At 40.0% G+C, this 19061-nt stretch overlaps 1 protein-coding gene across 15 annotated transcripts in view; it reads left to right on the forward strand.

Moving 5' to 3' along the window:
* The window catches only part of ZCCHC2 (zinc finger CCHC-type containing 2), a 44714-nt gene extending 31384 nt beyond the window's left edge, over positions 1 to 13330 (forward strand). For 6 of the 15 annotated variants that reach the window (XM_068197812.1, XM_068197850.1, XM_068197904.1 and 3 more), the window contains 7 exons: positions 409 to 466; positions 3120 to 3258; positions 4687 to 4751; positions 5606 to 5700; positions 8495 to 8623; positions 9307 to 10815; positions 11780 to 13330. In XM_068197812.1, the coding sequence (XP_068053913.1) occupies positions 409 to 466; positions 3120 to 3258; positions 4687 to 4751; positions 5606 to 5700; positions 8495 to 8623; positions 9307 to 10815; positions 11780 to 11847 (2063 nt within the window). In that variant the 3' untranslated portion in view covers positions 11848 to 13330. Of the gene's footprint in view, positions 1 to 408; positions 467 to 3119; positions 3259 to 4686; positions 4752 to 5605; positions 5701 to 8494; positions 8624 to 9306 lie in introns of all 15 variants that reach the window. The other 9 variants (XM_068197834.1, XM_068197860.1, XM_068197913.1 and 6 more) reach the window with 6 other exon arrangements.
* Positions 13331 to 19061: the final 5731 nt, after the last annotated feature.

Here is a 19061-nt window from a genome sequence, read left to right on the forward strand (position 1 = left end):
GAGATTCATTTCAGTATTCAGAAGAAATTACAAAATGTTGTATTTTTTTCTGACTCATTCCTTTCTTCTCGCTCTGTTCTTTCATACTGGGTGATATTCAGTCATGCATTCAGTGCTTAGAATTAAATATAGAGGTGAGCAAACATTGGCATTGTCATAGTTCCTCTCTTTCTGTTTCATTCTTCTGTGAAATGGAAGGTAAAGAGTCTTGTTTATATAATTTATACAAACTGATTTGTCTTCTGTGCAACACCTGCTAATTTCAGCACTGTAAATTAAACCTGACCTGTTTAATGAAGATGTCTTCTGCTATGTGTCTGGTAGTGGTGGAAAGATGAATTTACTGGATTGATTTAAAAGAGTAAATGGAATTTCTGTTGAAATAATGCTTTGGTGTTTTTTTTCCAGATGTAATGCAACACACAGCAGTTCACAAGAAACATAATGGAAAAAGTCCTGTTGCCAAGTAGGTACTAGAGTGTAATGTGACCATGTTACATGTCTGAACTTCCATTTGTTGGTGCTTTGAGAGTATGTGTCCCTCTAGATTAAAGCTTCTTTGGGGAGCTTTTGTATGTTTGTGGTGGGCTGTTCTGGTCTTATTTTTATCATTTGGGAGGTTGTATTAACTTCTGAACTATTAGAAAAATAGTTCAGAAGACCCTATTTCTAAATCTGTCGGTCTAGGTCATTTGGATAGCTCTTCTTTCCCAAATTTTGTGAATCTTCTCTATTTGAATTGATGTTTTGATTTGTGTGTATAAGATATTACATGCCATAATCTGTATGGCATGTATCTTTCCTATGTGCACGTACCCCCACACTTGTACTGAAAATTTCCAGTGCTATGGATTTGAAGCCTAAGTAACCTCAAAGGGGAGCTTGTAGGAGAGGGTCGTCCATTCTTGCCCTTGCTTACTGGCAAATGCACGTACACATTGCTGGTTTGTGTCCATTGTAAGTGGAAGCAGTTCCTAACCATATTAAAGTAGTTTATATATACCTTCAGATCCCTGAAGTACCTAATGTGAATTCACTCATTAATGTATTTAGATTAAAAACTTCAGGTATGTTTGCACATAGCTGTGCATAATTCAACTAAAATGAGGGAAAGAAATGGAAACAGAATTTATTGTGATTTACAATTTTGATCAGTGTTGATTTATCTGTAAAAGGTATTTATCTTGTGGTGAAAATTTACCTGGAATTCCAGTAATTAGAATATAAACATAGCACAGAACAGTGTTAAGGTACAGAGATCTTTAACAGACGAAATTCTTGTGAACTCACCACAAGACAACTTAGTGCTTTGTGTCTGTTTTGGTTTTAAACTGTCCTACTTTCAGCTTATATTTCCTCAAGAAGAAAGTGTAAACTTGACAAAATCTGTGATTACAATGATGGATATACAGTCTACTACAAAGTCGTCAGAGCAGGATCCAAATTTAATAGCTTATGGTTATTAATAAAGGAATTGTCTTTTTTTTATTCATTGTATAATGAATTACACTAAGGCTGACCGTAGTTTAGGATTAGGATCTATCTTTTAGGTAGGAAAGGGAAGGATAGACATTTTCACAAACTTCTGAGAAAGAAACTTCTTTAGCTAACTATTATTTTCTCTTTATCTAAGATGGGGAAATGTATTTACTCCTTGACTGCTAGAGGTCTGTTAGTCCTCTCCTGTTTGGTTTATGTATCTGTCTCCTTAAAATCTGTGCCTTTTGTTTATGGGTTTGTAAAGAAATGGCACTGAATGAAACTTTTCTGTTTTAAATACGCATAAATCTGTTGAGAGTCACAAGCAGTTCATCTCAAATAGCATTGGGACATTGTGCATTTGTCTGCCTCTTGTTTTCATTCAGTATTGCAGCCTTACTATTGAAAAGTCCACAAAATTACTGGTAGGAATGAGATCACACATACAAAACCTTTAGTAATATTACAGTTTCCATGAAATGATTGCAAGTTTGGCAGTGAAATAATTTACCTCCACTTGGCAGAAATTTCTAAAGTGACCTTGCATCTATCTTTGCAATCAGGGGTTTTTGTCTGTCTTTTGGGACCTCGGGTTCTTGCCATTTTCTTAATTTTTTTTTAATATTCTGTTGTGTATCTTCTAAGTAGTTTGAGCCCTTACTCACAGAGGTATTTGGTAAGTAGCTACTGGAACTTCAGCATGTCTTGTGCTTTCAAGTGAGCTGGATTTCTGCCATCATGGGAACTGAGTAACATTTCATATTGTGGTAACTTTCGTGAAGTAGCTTGAAGGCAGCCCTGAATTAAAAGACACTTTCAATTATCAGCATAAGTATTTAGATAAGATTTTAAAAGTGTTAACTACTTTTTTCTTTTTTTTCTTTTGCATAATTTTGTATGAGATATGAAAAGGTTATAGGTCCTTGTTTCTTACTGACTCTGTCAGAATCCTGACTATTTTCCAGCAGCTTTAGTTGACCAGTGGTCTCAGACCTAGTTCAATATTGCTTCTGACTGGCTGCTGTAGAGCAGAGCTTCAGTGGAAATCACTGTAAAGTCCGAATTAAATGCCAAGTGTAACTCCCCTCTCCCAGCACTACTCAAAACTAGCATTCCTGAAGGTGAAAATGCAAAGCAAGATGACCATTTTGAAATTGAAATAAACACAGCTACAGTATGATCTGTAGTAACTGTGTGCTCCGTTCTTCAAATATCTCATGGATTCTGAAACAGGGATTACAAAGTAATTCCAGCTTTGTCATTAATGATAAGAAAGAAAGAAGATGAATTCAGAATACATTTCTATCTGGAAAATTGCCACATGTCTGGTATGAAAATAGCGAAGTTTTTGTGTATAGAAATATCCAAGGAAACCCTTCCCTCAATTATTGTTTTCTACAAATTCTGATGTTCTGAATTTTACATCAAATTATAGTAGACAAATGAAAAAGGAACTCCAGTTATGGTCAGATACTAACTTTAGAGCACAAGAACTGCTGTAATTTAAATCTTTTAAATCTCTTGAATAGGGTTTTCTAAAAGGAAACTTTCTCATGATGCAAAACATATATGTTGGTGAGAAAAGACTGCAGATTTGTTCACATCAGCATAACTTTTGGGGCTTTTTTTTTTCTTTTCAGCAGCACTAGCAGTGCAAAATGTTCTTCACTGGATAGCCTTAACATTCAGCACTCAGAACAGAATGGGGTAATGGACTGGAGAAGGAAAAGCTGTATTGTCCAGCAGCACCCAGAGCACTGTACTAACCTACTTGACCAGGTGTGTTGCTGTTTATTCTTTAAAACCATATTCCAAGACACTTGAGGAGACTGTCCACTACACATGATGAGATTTAGCTTTAAAGGATGAAAAGTGCTCCTAAAATTGTACAAAATAATTGTTGAAGTTGCTGCTGACTTACCTTGATTAGAAAACCCTCCATAATTCCTTACCAATGTCTCAGAAAGCTGAATATTTTGTTTATGAATTTGTAAATAAAATTTCCCAGCAGAATGTAAGTAGTCAGAAAAGTCTAATGTTAATTTGTTATCAGGCATTTTCCTGTTACTGTAGCATTGTCATCAGAGAGGATTCCAGAACGCTTGGGCAATTTCTGTTATTGCAAGGAACAAACTGGAAACAGTATTAATAGCTAAACTGTATTAATGCTACAGTAGGTACAACAGGTTAAACATATTCTTTCTATCTTGCCTGCATTATTTAAGTAATAATCTTTGAAAAAAGTTAATAGATAGATGCATATGCACTTTTTCTGGGATTTGTGTCTCTTCAATGCTCAATCTCATTGTGAATATAGGTAAACAGAACAATTGTTTATAAATAAAATAATCTACTACTGAAATTGGGGGAAGGAAGCTTGCTCACTGCTTATATATGAAAAACACAGTATGTTAGGATTATTTAATATTACTCTCATTTATGTTTGGAATTTGGCTATTGAATTGAGGTTGGCTTCTAAACATGAAATGGTGGGCTGCATCAAAGCTTGAAATACTGCAAGCTTGAAGCAAGAAAAAGGTTAATTTACTAAAGCAAAGGAAAAGCTATTTAAAGGAAGTCCAGATACAGTGATTTGGACAGAGATTATTTCAGAATTTTCATAAATTTTACTTCCTTGCCAAATATGAGTTGTTAATAACAGTTATTGGTAGCATACTTTAAAAATTGTGTAGGTCCTATGTTTTTTCTTATGTGCTTGTATGCTGTATTCTAGAGTTTAGTTTAGCAGCTTAAACCTCCAGTTTAAGGTTAGGTACCTGCTTGTCACTATGTAGAAATAATTTGTTGCATGTATTTCCCACGGTCAACTATCAAATAATTCCATTTATAGCAACAAATTTCGTAGCTCCTTAAGCTTGGTGATTGGCCTTTGCAGCAGGTATGTGATGAAACACATTTGTTTTTATCCTTTGGAGGAAGAACAGCATGCAAACAATTTGATGGATATCTCTGGCATACTTGCAAGTAGTAATTTGCTGAGTGTTTTGCCGATTCTCGTGTAAACACAAGACATGATGCATTCTTTTACAGGCTCAGATGTACTGAACAAGTGGTTGTTTGGGTGGTTATAGCACCTGTGAGCCCACTACCCTTGGACTTGTGGACCTGTGGGTCTAGAAGGGGTGTTGTCTTGGCTTTCATAAAAAATTCTGTTGTTTGACTGGTGTCTTTGTATTTTCTGTCTAGCACACGGTGGAAAAACGAAGTCTGTCTGCAGTAAGCAAGAAGAAAGGAAAGCCACAGCTGGAAAAGTAGGTTTCTAATGTAGCTGATAATCCAGAAATGAAGTGTAATGCATTCACTCTGATAAAGAGTCTGCAGTCAATTAGGTGCTTTCATTTGCTGTGCTGACACAAGAGCTGGCATGGTGTGAGGCAGGGCTACATAAAAATCCTTATTTTATATTCTGTAAAGAAGTAACTTGAAAAATAGAATTTTAAGTGAATGCATTAATTTCTCAAAATACAGCTTGGCATGTAATTAAAAGATGAGGAAGTGGAAGTACGTTCTTAGCCAATACTAAATTGTCTTTTCCCCTTTATATTTATTTGAAACATAAAAGATGTAAAGCTGTCCAGAATATACTGAAAATCAAATGAGGGTTGATGGCAACCTTTAACATTATGAAGAGAGTGGTAACTGGCTGAAACGTCTTATTGAAGATAATTTTCACATCAGAGGGCTTCAGAGCTTCCTGCAGGCTACACAACTCTGCACTGTGAGAAGTGAAAGCACTTCACCCTTACCTAATACTCTGCCTACTTCCAAGTTTCCAGATGCTATTACACTAGACTGGTGTAGGGCTGCATTACACACATCAGCTTTCAAAAATGACTTTTACTGTTTGCTGCTCCTGTTCCTTTTTGGTGTCTTTTCTTATATAAATCTTTATTCAAAGTATTTAGTAATGCTGCTTATAGCTTAGTTCCTGGTATATTACGCCAGCAGCCTCTATTTAATTTTTTATTATTTGTTGTTATATCTATTAAATATGCATTTCTGGCCTGGAGTCACTGCCTTTGTTTCCAGTGTCATTCCGTCTTCATTCATGGTTGGTTATTTGTGCTCATGCATTTGCAAAAAAGCCATGAATTTTTTTATACAGGGAGAAAGCAAAGAAAACTGACTGCAGGTTGACTAACAGGAGCAATGGAGTTCGAGTTGCAGCATCGCAGCACATCCGTACTGGGACAGCAAAAGGTAAGGTGCTTTTTCCAAAGCTCTTAGTAAGAAACAGAACTTGCAGTTGATTTATTCAGGGTCTTCTGTAAAGGGGAAAGCACAAGTCTGAAAAATGTTGTGGTGCAAGTTGGTGTATTGGCAGTCTAATTTGTGCTTTGACTTGCTGTACAGAACGCACTAGACTCAGTTTTCTGTATCCCATTGCTTGAGGTGTGTGTCTTCGTGCATAGGTGACAAAATACTGCTGTTGGGCTTTTGCTGCTGTTGGGCAACTGCTGTGGACATGGAGCATCTTGCCATTAGTGTGCTCTTTGCAGCCTGCTAGTTTCTTCATCTGTTGTGTAATGGCCCACAAGAAACCTGTATAAAACCTGTGGTGTGAACCATTGATGAACTGTAGTATTTAAACGAAGTGACCACTGAGCTACAACACAGAACTGTGTATGCTGCCCTAGCAGGGTTTTCAGTTTAGGATAATCCTAAATGTAGTGTCTAGCCCAAGACTTGTGTACATCAGTCAGTTTTAAGAAAAAATTATTTTTGTGTTCCTTTAGTAAACTGAGTCTCCAAACTTTATTACAAATTTCTGAAGGTCTGTGCTAGCCATTGACTTCACCATCTTGATATTTTCTAAATTCCCTTTATCAGTTGCGACTTGCCTGTCTTACATGTAGTTCTTGTGACAGAAGGTTGACAAAGAGTTTGCCTTTTTTTACATCACCTAATTGGTATAAGTGTTGAAAGAACTCTTAAAAGTGCCTTGTCTTTCTGTTGCTTCCATTTGTGATACAATCTTGATTAAGCTTTCATTCTTCCTTCTCACCGCTTCTCACCCTGGTGAGTTCCAGCTGGATCCAGTTTGGAATTATTGATGTGTTTTATGGGCAGGTGTTTTTACCTTCTACAAACAGCATTTGAATAAAACTTTTAAGAACTCACTGTTCACAATCTTAGCAAAACTAGAACAGTTTTGGAAAGCTATAGTTAAGGGCCGTTAAGCAGAAAACATACTCTGCAGCAGAGCTCTGCTGCATGCGTTTCTGATTGATTAATGTTTTTGTTGTCAGGCAAAGCGCACTGAGTTTTATGAACTGACAATGACTTTAGGAGGGGATGCAGTAGTGTGTAAGGGGAGACCTTATCACTTTCTGCAACCACGTCAAAAGAGGGTGTAGCCAGGTGGGGATCGGTCTCTTCTCCCAGGCAAACAGCAATAGGACAAGAGGACACAGACTTAAGCTGTGCCAGAGGTAGTTTAGGCTAGACATTAGAAAAAAATAATCACAGAAACAATGACTGGGCATTGGAATGGGCTGCCCAGGGAAGTGGTGGAGCCACCATCCTTGGAGGTGTTTTGAAAAAGTCTGGATATATGGTTTAACTGGTTAGGTGGTGTTAGGCATAGGTTGGACTTGATCTCAGAGGTCTTTTCCAACCTTGTTGATTGTGTGATTCTGCAAAGTTAGTAGGGAATGCTTTTCCATAGGAGTTCTGTTTGCTCACTTCCCACCATTCTACAGATGTGAAACTGCCTCCTGTGAAACTGTTGGATGGTTCAAAAAGAAGCTGTAACCCACAGGCTGGAAGCCATTAAATACTGCTCAGAGATGAGCTTTCAACCTATGTATAAACAACAAAACGTCTTTCTAGATACTTATTGGAGAAATAGTTTATGGGAAAAAATAACAGTCTGAATCTCTGCCTAGGTTTATATATCCAGGCTTGGTTTGAAATGCTCTGTTTTGAGTCTGTAATTCTTATCCTCATCATGTTTTCTTTCATTTTTCTCTCCCTATTTTGAGATTGTCTGAAGCATTAGTTAGTTACAATGGTAACTTTTAAGACTGGATACATTGTGATTAGCGCTTCATACTTTGGGTCTTAGTGATCTCAGGTTCACAGTGAGGCTCCAGTTTATACTAGATGTTCTTGTTAAAATAATTTAAGCAATTATGGGTTTAATTCAGGAAATTATTTCAAGAATTGAAGCATTAAGACAACTTTTTGGTGAGCCATCTCAACCTGTTAAACTTCCAGTAGCAATAAAAAATGGGGAAAAATTATAAATTATTATCATAATTAGTGTTCTAATTTTTGTCCTGAGGTTTTGCTAACCAAGGTTTTGTGGGCTGGGGTTTCCAGCTTGTGTCTGTCATAGATTCTGAGAGAGGGTGCATTTGTCATTCTTCTTTCCTTCTGAGGCTGAACTTGAAAGCCAAACCATAGTAGCTACCCACCCACCCTGAAGGTGGTTTCCAGCAAAAGAGTGTCTTATGATCTATTCAGAATTTAGAAAACAGTTTACCACTTTTTCAGTTCACCTCTTCTTCTTTAAAAAGGATTTGTTGATAGAGTTTGGTTAAAGCCAGTTCTAGAAGAGTGAGTTGTGAAGTGGTACATTGTTTTGCCATGTCCTGCTGAGTTAGCTTCCTGCCTGTGCTGGTGTCACTGAGGAGCGCTGCAGCTCTGCCAACAGAAATGCTGGATCACTACCATTCAGAGGAAATCAGTGCTGTAGTACAGTCCAGTATAAACATCACACGAATCATTCAGGATCATCATTCTTTTCACTGCTTTGCATAAATATCAATTTTCAGTATCACCTTCTTTAACACCAAAGATTCACTCATCACAAATTTAGGGACGACACCAGTCTGGAGTGCTGGGAATGGAAGTGGTAGGAATACAGGGGACAGATGCAATTAAGTAGGGACAGGCAAAAATCTCAACTAGCGGGAAATATGAGAAAACCAAAATAACCTCACTTTCATACACTGAGATCAAAAATAAAACTGACAACTTTTATTTTTAGATCTGAATTTGGATGCTGGATCTGGTCATGATACGTGTGGAGAAACATCATCTGAAAGTTACAGCTCTCCTTCTAGTCCACGACATGATGGACGGGAAAGCTTTGATAGTGAAGAAGAAAAAGACAGAGGTTGTATTTATGGAGAGTGTGCATGAATGTCTTTATTCCTAGACTAATCTCTTTCTTGCATTTATTTTACTTCGTTTTTCAGTTTGATTAGGTCCTTTATTTTCTGAACTAGCCACAGAATATATTTTCTTTGTGGATTTCATGGCTGGGCAGTTTGAGGGCTTCTAGCACCGTTTAAATACCAGAGTTTTAGGTTACTAAACCTGTGTCATAATTTTTTGGCCTCAATGATACAGCTCTCTTGAGAAATTTCCACAGTACAATAGTGTGGAAAACTTTGTCCTGAAAGGGGCTGGGTTTATATGAAATTATGTGTGGCATGTCCAGGAGCTCCGTCTTTTTGTGCTGACAATTTGCCACTCCCTCCACATTTAAATAATCTGTGTTAATATCTTTCTAGACAGATGCAAATTCCTAAATCACTCTGTGTCCTGCTCTTCACATTTGCAGATATGCACAAGTCAAAGACACAGTAGCTAGTTGGGCAGGTGGATATAGGCAAGTCATGAAGATGGACCTAGCTTAATTTGGATGAATGAAAAGGATCTCGAAGTTGTCACAGTTCAGGAAAACATAACTATCATTCATGTTGTCAAACTCAATAGGTCAAATTGGGTCCAGGGCATGATTCTCTGTTGCTCGAGATTCATTCTTCTGACTTACAAATGCTTTTGTCCTCACAGATACAGACAGCAATTCTGAGGACTCTGGGAATCAAAATACAACCAGGTTTACAGGCTACAGTGCTGTCAGCTCATCAAACATGAGCAAATCATCTGCTCAGATTCCTTCAGTGAATAATGAAAATGGGAGCCTTTCAGAAGATCCTTTGAATGCAAAGTTTCAGCATATTTCCTTCATGCCTGCCTTACACTGTGTGATGCACAGCGCTGCCCAAAAGCCTGAAGCAGTTGTCCCACCACCCATATCTGCAGATGGTAAAACCATGGGAATGCTGGTTACCACGCCTGTCGCTGTGTCGCCAGTGAGAGAGGCTGCGAATTCCCCTCCTGCAGGAATGGGCCCAGTGACCTCTGGTGAACCTGAGAAACGCCTTGAGCTCATGGCTTCCCCTTTGCCAGTCCCATCCTCTTTCCTTCCACATTCTGTCCAGCCTGGTAGCCCTGCTTTGCATTTGGCAATACATAGGTTGAAAATCCCCTCTCCACAGGGATCATCAGAAAGTTGCACAGTTAATGGACCACAGCAGCCGACAGGAAGCTTAAGTATTGGATCACCAAATACTGCCTTTATCCCAGTCCACAATCCAGGTAGTTTCCCAGGATCCCCAGTTCCTACTACAGATCCCATCACAAAACCTGCATCCCAGGTGGTAGGACTGAATCAAATGGTGCCTCACATTGAGGGAAACCCAGGAGCAATCCCTCAGCCTACCAATCTCAAGGTAGTTCTTCCAGCAGCTGGTCTCTCCACAGCAGCACCGCCACCTCCACCAGCTTCGTACGCTTTGCCAGGCAGCCCTCACGCTACCAGTGTGTTGCCCAACCAGAATACAAACGTGCTGAGCACTGGAGCAACTTCCTCACCACCTCAGTCCGCTGGCCTCGGTGTTGGTCAGGTCCAGTCCACTGTTCCTCCTGCAATCCCGACACACACGCCAGGCCCTGCCCCCAGCCCAAGCCCCGCTCTAACACACAGCACTGCACAGAGTGACAGCACATCCTACATAAACGCTGTTGGGAATAATAACACTAACGGGACAATGTTACCTCCGCAGCAGTTGGGATCTGGCCCTTGCGGTTCTTGTGGACGTAGGTGTAGCTGTGGGACCAATGGCAGCCTTCAGATTAATAGCTATTTTTATCATAACCCTCTTCATGGACAAGTCTACAGAGTTCCATCTTTCTTCACTCTGCCATCACTTTGCAATGGCAGCTACCTCAATCAAGCACATCAAAGCAATGGAACACAACTTCCGTTCTTCCTGCCTCAGTCTCCGTATGCAAACGGGCTTATGCATGACCCAGTGATGGGAAGCCAAGCCAACTATGGTATGCAGCAGATGGCAGGATTTGGGAGGTTCTATCCTGTATATCCAGCACCTAACGTAGTTGCCAACACAAATGGGTCGGGACCCAAGAAGAATGGGAATGTTTCATGTTACAATTGTGGTGTAAGTGGACACTATGCGCAGGACTGTAAGCAGTCATCCATGGAGGCCAGTCAACAAGGTAATCATGATAACTCCCAGCGGACTTGCTTTTGAGTTTGGTAGTTTCTCTTTACCTTTCTGAATGTGCTGTTTCTGGTCTTGCAGAAAGGTGTGCGTGTGTATGTTTCGTGTAAATGGTTGTGCACTAGTGGCCTGCTCTAAAACTGCAAAGTATCCTATCTCTGCCTGAAAATCTTGTAGAACAGTGCGAGGGAATGGGGTTCACAGCGTGAAGTTGAAAATGGGTTCAGAGCTGGAAAGTAAAATTATACTAGTCCTAAATTGTCATTCTTTTTTCACCGGTTTGGTTTTGGCATTAAGACTTGCATGTTGTTTTAATTTTCCCATTCATTGGGGTGCTTTTTGAGAGAATTCATTTGCAAAAAGAAATCAGTTATTGTTTATGATATGACCTTGGATTCCTTAAGCTTCTGAGAATTGAAAGAAAAACCAATAGACTGGCCATGTGATACTTAATGTTTTCTAGGGCTTACCTTTGCACAATCAGCCATCCTTCTGTGCCCCATCATGCAATACATTTAACTTTTCAGACAAGTTGCAGCAAAAAGGCAATTGGAGCTAAATGTAAAAGGAATAGCTTCCATTTCTCTCTCTGTCCAGAAGAATGGGGAAAATGCAGGGTTTGCATTGAGCACAGTCTATTTTTGATTCTTGCCCTTGTTCCCATTCTGACTTGAGTGGTTTGATTGGACCAGAACAGGAAAAATGGACCTTGGTGGGGACCATCTTTTCATTTTTCCAGTAGAGCTCAAGTCCTGTATCTACACTCTATAACTTTTTTTTAAACTTACAGTTCTAGCAAGAGGATGAAAGAAAATAGGATAAGGTCTGAGGACCTACTTTAAAAGGACTGGAGGATGATAGTGCCTTTTGAAGAGCATGTCCATTTTGATACCTTGTAGTGGTTTTGTAATCCATTTTACTTGTGAGCAGTGACTTAGTAGTTCTCTTTCCTGTTTTAGGCACTTACAGACTGAGATACGCACCTCCCCCTCCCCCTTCCAATGATACCTTGGATTCTGCAGACTGAAACAAGTAAACATTGCCTACTTAAACTGAAGCTTGGGAATTTGGGGGAAGGTGTGTGTGGGAGGGGGAGGTTGGTCTTGTGTTTTGGGACATTCCCGGTTTTATATTCTTTTGGAATTTTTCATTGCTTTTGCACCTCTGTTCCGTACAAAAGAAGAAGGCTGAGTCCCTGGTCTCCTCCTGGTTCTACAAGAGGCTTGCGTAATGCATGTAATTCACACACACAGCCAAACAATCAGAGCATTCGAACCATGCTTTTGCACTGAAGACTTGAGACATGTGCAATGTTTACTGCAGTTTAAAAACAAAAAATTCCTCTGACCTCTGACATCACTGGTGGAGCAGTCATATAGTGAAAGAAGAAACTTGGTCATGTTCCCCACCACAATCTTCTTCCTTCCCTCCCCGATCTCCTTATGCTGCTGTTTTCTTTACTTTCCCTGGTTGTCCACGTGGATTCGTTGGATTTGCATGAGTGTTTAGCAGTTCATACAGACCCTACCCATACTCTAAATTTAATGCTCATGAATTGAGGGGAGATGTTCAAACATCCTGTTAGCAGAGTCCAAAGGAAAACACGATAGTGTATGTGTACTATACCTGATAATAATACAGATACGCAGCTCTCGAGAGGCCCAAACAAATGAAAATACATAGAGCAGGAAGGGGCTGAAACTGTGTGGACTGGAACAGATTTAGAAAAATGAACGAGCTTAAATTGACAGATTTTTCTTCCCTTGTAGCTTTTTAGCCTGTATGTTCAGCAACAAAGGTGAAAAAAATGGTATGAATGTTGTACTCAGTGTGTTTGCATTTGTAATGAAAGTTGACAGCATTTTTTCCTTTTTTAAAGCTATTCTACATCGTGTCAACACAGAATGAACATTACTTGATTGAATATTTTTTTCCTAAACTATTACAGTGTTGCATTGTACTTAGAATGTAAATGTTTTATTTCAAACTGAACAAAAGCTATGGTTTTCTACAAAATAGTCAGGTATTAGTATTAGAACCTGTCTACCAAATAGGAAAGTCACTATTTTATAACAATTTACCACTATGCGTAATTACGGTATAATGTGAAAGACTGAAATGAGTGTTAAGATGGTATTAAACATGTCAGTATCATGAGTAAGTAAGTTTAATGCTGCTGTATTTTTTATTTTATTTTTAAAAGCCAATATATGTACTAAATTGCTTCCAGGTAATATTTGATTTCCTAAAGTGCACTGAGGTTATCTGGAAGACAAGTGTGTTTTTTGACTGCTGCATTCAACACCGATGAACAACTACCACTGTATATCCATAAGGTTTGGCATTCCTCACAGTTCATGGCAGAAATGTTTTTTTCTTAAAATCAGACCCAGTGTCCGGTAGAGGGATGAAATAAAAATCAATCTTTGGTTCAGCTGTCTAATAAATTGCTAAACAAACAAAAAACTTGAAGAAAAAAAAAAAAAGCTTGATTACTACATTTCTTCATAGATAGCATTTATATTTATAGCACCAGTGTACATTTTGAAACTTTTTTCTTGGGGGAGGGGGGGAAAGGGAGGGAGGTAGATGAAAGCTTTAATTTAAAAAAAAAAAAAAGTTTAAGTAGTAAATGAAAATTATTTTGATTAAAATTTTTATTTGATCTGGGTATTTTTGGACCACTTGAAATGACTGAACTGCGTTTGAGTTGAAGTGAGGGTGTTAAACCACCAATGGACTTGTATTGTGAATTACCTGCCAGTTGTACTTTATGGAACTTATTTTATGATTTAAAATACTGTACTGTAAATAGGAGGTATGTTACCTTCTCTTTATTTGTATGTTTACCATATACTTTGATATTTGAAATGTACTGGAAAGGTCACTTATATTTCTAGAAGAGATTGGATTTTATGCAACCTTTTTCCTTGAATTAACAGCAATAAAAAAAAGAAAAAAAGTACCTGTGTGCATGTACTGTCCTTTATCACTGAGAATGATGGATTGCTGCTGCTGGGTATAGGGATGGGATGATGGAGGGTTTTGGCAAGCTACAGTTTTGGTTGGAGTTTATCACTTTTGAGGCAAAGCCAAGAATATTCAACTTACACTGAGGTCAGTCTTGTGTCTGAAGTTAAGATACTGTATCTCGATTTAAACTTTTCTAAGATATAGCAGATCTGGTAGAAATAGGTTGCCCTTGTGTGATAGGCCCAGGACTTGGACCTCGGCCCTTTCAGAACAGGTAAGCCTGTCCTAACCTGATGGCTCCTGGATTTGGCCTAACATCCAGGTTAAAAGTGCTATTTGTTGTTTTACTGCCTTGCAAATAATGTGTGTCCTAGTCCTGTAGTGACCAGAAAGCAAGATCTTCTATTTCTAAAATAAATGGAAGGGCACCAGGAGTTGCTGGGAGTAGGAAAGACGCTTAGAAAAATTTTCCTGATCAGGGCAGTTGAAGGGTCTGCTAGGAATACAGTGTCTGGATGTACTTGAGTTGTACTTAGGAAGAGAAGGGTGCTGAGGACTCTGATCTCACTCTGCTGTAAAGAGTACTTCTAATTCATACTATTTGGCTGTGGTTTATCTGTGGAGCCAAGTGCCACAGACTACCTTGGATTTTTATCCCAGATTACTCCCCAGAACAACCTACTTGTAGAGAAACCAGTTCAGGTGATGAGGAGGCTGCAAGTTGCCCATGAACCCAACCTTTCAGGCAATTCCCATAATTGTGGTGGGGTACTGAACCCAGGAGTCACACAGACACCATCACACAGTTTCCATTACTGCAAGTGGCTCATGTCCCTTCCCTGGACTCAAGGGAGTGCAAATACCTGTCCAAGGAGTTTGTGAGTGATGATACTACTCTGAAAATGCCATCTGCTACTTACAGTGCCATCTTGAGTTGCTGGTATACTCGTTTCCCTCTGTGCTGCAAGCAGCCCTGACTTCGACAAATCCTGGCTGGACTCAGTCCAGAAGTGTAAAAATACGTACCCTGTTGGCACAGCAAACAGCAGAAACACCTCATACTTGTGGTGCTTGATTTGCTGGAGAGCTGACAGCATTTGTACCTGGCTGTCCTCTCTGGCTGCACCACTGCTGTCTGTGCAATCAGGTTTCACTCCAGCTGCAGCTCCAGAGATTCTCTCTCCCGCAGAGTGGCTTGGAAGCTGCTGAATGCCCAAAAGATAAATGAGAAAATCCCACTAGCTGGTTGGCCTGAGAAGCTATCCAGGCTGTCCAGGAGTGACTCCTGAGTCAGCACTGCTCCTGGTTTGCCGTGCTGCTCTGGATTGGAACCATTTGGTTCCTAAAGTTGGAAGAAAAAATGAATAATGAGGCAGGCATGGAAAGGATTGGAAGGAGGGAGCACAAGGGAGTATGATGCACGCTGCTTGCTGTGGCTGAACAGATGGCCTCGTTTTCCCAGCTAAGTGACCTTTGGATGGCAGGGATGGCCTAGTGCCTAGGTCTTGGCTTAGCTGGTATTACTGGAGAGGTGAAGGAACAGAGCATCTCTGTGTTCTGCCAAGGCAGAGTGGAAGTAAAAAGGTGGGGAAAGGTACCTTGAGAACTGCAGAACTTGACCAGCACCAAGCTACAGTTTTAGAGAGATGGAATTACGATCATAGTTTGTTTCAGCTCTGCTCATGGTGTGAGTCTCTGGAGGTGTGCTGGCCTGGGCCTCCTGAGGCTGCTTTCCTGAAATAAGTTTGCCTGAATTCTGCACACAGAAAAAATGAGCTTTGGGCAACAGAGCTTCCTGCTCTGGGATGGTAGCTGCAGCTGCTGGAGTCGGGCACAATATATATAAAGGCCACGTGGACTGCCTTTGTGCTTGGGGGGAAGAAGAGGGTTCCTAAAGGCACAGTCATGAGTTCATACTATAGCTCAAGTGCTGTCTCAGTTTTGTGGAATGGACCTATAGTAGCTGTGCTCCTCGCATGAGGGAGGAAGGAAAAGTACATCTTGGACCATTATACCGGGGGAGCACGTTGCCTCTCTGCCCATGGCCGAATTCCTCAACCACCAATCAAAAGTGCAGGGTTCTCATTTTGGACCAACTTTTGAGCTGACAGCAGCGGACAGAGCCAAATTAAACTGTATATGTGGTAGATTAGAGATCAGAATGTATGAACACCTGTATTTGGTCTGGCTGAAAGGCCACCTACGCCTGCAGCCTCTCACCAGCATTGATCAGTAGCAGATATTTTAGAAGAAAGTACTTCTAATATGAAGAAGAGAAAGACAAGTGGTAATTATTGCAAACGTTGCCTAGCAAAATAACATGTGCCAGGTTCATCCTCACAATAGGTGGCAGCATAACTCCACCAGTGGAATATATGGGAACTTGTAAGTACCACTTAACATGACAGAAATCACAGAATTTTCTGAGTCGGAAGGGCCCCACAAGGATCATCGAGTCCAAGTAATCAAACCCACGACTTTGGTGTTATTGGCACCATGCTTTGACAGCTGAGTTAATCTCAGATGCTTCAGTTTAACTTGGTTTTAGCATCTTCATGCCATCTAAGTAAGCTTTGACTCGTGATTTTGTAATGCTCGTTTCTGCTGAGTTTTCTCATGTTTATGTATTTTCTCACATGATGAGCACACTACTTGTTACCTCTCAAAAAAATAAGAATGGTAACTGCGTGGCCAGCAGATGGAGGGAGGTGATTCTGCCCCTCTGTTCCTCTGTGGTGAGATCCCAGCTGGAGTACTGTGTCCAGCTCTGGGACAGCTTCCTAACTAAAGGATGTGAACCTTGAGTCCAGAGAAGGACCATGAAAGATGATCGGTGGGCTGGAGCACCTCTCCTATGAGGAAAGGCTGGAAAAGCTGGGAGTGTTCAGCCTGGAGAAAAGAAGGCTCTAAGAAGACCTTATTGTGGCCTCTGATACTTCAAGGGTGCCTACATTCAGTCATTCAAGCGGGGTAGGGCTCTGAGCAACCTGATCTAGTGGTGTCCCTACTCATTGCACCGAGGTTGGAATAGGTGCAATAGGTGACCTTTAAAGGTCCCTGCCAACCCAAACAAGAGCTAGAATAGCCGAGGTGTCATAACAAAGATGCAGAGAATTGCAGCTGGATGTCGAAGCTGTGTCTTAAGAACTATTGAGGATTAAAATGGTTCTAGATGCTTGCATTCATACAATGAGAATTGCTTTCTAAGCACCTTGAAGCTTTTTTTTTCCTGGGAGTAATTCCTGAGGCAGTCTGGTTATCTTTGAGGGTAATGTCTTATTTACCTCTCTCTACTTAGCCTGAAGGTTCACAGATTTATCTAGAATATCTCATGCTTGGGAACATTTTGCCCAAGAGACAGAACATAATAAAACTATTATTTTTAATGTTGATATGTGTTCCCTGACTGGTGTACAGGGTCATTGTTACATGAATGAGTCAATAGCACAAGGTACAAAAAGCAGAGGCTGAAAAAAAGTGCTGAACTTGGAAAAGGAAAGCTGTATCTTAACCACTTGTGCATTCATGTTAGAACTTTCCTCTGATATAAAATGTCCATTTTTTATTGACTTTTAAATTATGCTTTTTTCCTGAGGCAGAGGATTTTGAAGATGGATACAAAGATAAGAATTAACTCCTACCAATGCTCATTGGTGTGACTACAGAAAGATGGGGATTGTTGCATTAAAAACTTACTTGCCACTTAGCTTTGGTGTTAAAATACTGCTTAGGAACATCTTTTAAAAAATTATGGGATACATAATAAAATATAAATTATATAATCAAATATTACATTAAAATATTCTCTTACATCATTTGTATTTTGATGCCATTTCAACATCTTCAGATTTTTTTCTTGTTTTGACCAAAACTAAGATTTGAAACTGATGGCATGTCTAGGCTGAGTAAATATAAAGTATAAAAGTAATTGTGTTGCTATCAGAATGCTCCTTTCCTTTCTTTAAAATATTTTTACAGGATATGTACATGCCTCAGCAAAAGAGCAGACAGTTTAGCAGTCGCAAGACTTCTGGATGAAAGCATCATGAGACTTATTTTAATTACTCCTTTAAGACCAGATTGGCTCTGAGGTACATCTTGCCAAGGCCTCCTGGGTATTTCAAACCAGGCATGTAAATCCTGGCCTATGTCAGTGTACAAAATAAAGATCACAGATGAAAAGAGCAGTAACATGAGGAGAGGAGGGCAGGGGAAAGCAACAGCAGCACCAAATAATAGGAACAGGCACTGGGGAGAGACAATTTCCACACATCACTTGATTTCTTCCCACAGCTCAGATCAATTTCATAGCACAGAACTTCAAAGAGCAACTGCATCAATTTGGTACAAAACCAGCTGAATTCTGCATGTCACCCAGTGCAGTTGGCCAGATCAGACACATGACAGAGGAGATGAGCCCTTCAGCAATCTGCACAGGGCTGAATTATGTGGACATGGGACAGACTAAAACAATACATTCAAAACCTTATAATGTGTTCATCATTGTTATGGCTACACAGAGCTAACTAAGACACTCTTCTTTGATTTTTTTTTCCATTTCTCATTTATGTGTTTGCTGGAGGTTTTTTTCATTTCACTTTTGCCCTGGTTAGCCTTTCTAAGTCTCTTTCCCATGTGTGCTAAAGCCATGCACATGATGAGGGTGACAGAGACTGTAATGTTATGGTTCATGGCTTAAACATTGTCATGAAGAACATGGAGGGCCATTTGAAATGCTTTCATCTGTGACAGGGGAAACTCCCAAATGATAGTACAACTTGCTAATTCAAACTAAAATAAGCAGTGCAAGAGGGTAGCTATCAGAGTCTGAGCCTGTGCCAGTGCCTGCCATTGCAAAGGCAGCTAAATGGGAGCTGGGACTTTGCACTGCACTCTGAAAACACATTTTTCTCCCTTTCTGAGGAAGGATATCTCATTTCTAGCATGTTCTTAGTTGGAGGAGGCAAAGAACAGGATGTTAATTCAGAGTTAAACAGGAAAGCAAATGTGCTTGGATACTCTACAACTAAAGCTTGATTCCCAAAGGCTGTCAAGCCTCCAGCACCACTGGGGAGAGCAGCTGCCCTGAGGTGACAAAGCTGTCGCTTTGTCCAAGCCAGAGATGTCTAGCCAAGCTGCTGGAGACTAACAACAGCATTTTCCTAAGCCTTGTTCTTCACCGTGGAAGGGACTATTATAATGCTTTAATTGCCATCTATTGCCAGCAGGTTCCTAATGCTCATGCCTGTATGGGACAGCTGGTGGGAA

This window comes from Anomalospiza imberbis, chromosome 1 (genome assembly GCF_031753505.1).
Source record: "Anomalospiza imberbis isolate Cuckoo-Finch-1a 21T00152 chromosome 1, ASM3175350v1, whole genome shotgun sequence".
Classification (NCBI taxonomy): Eukaryota; Metazoa; Chordata; class Aves; order Passeriformes; family Viduidae; genus Anomalospiza; species Anomalospiza imberbis.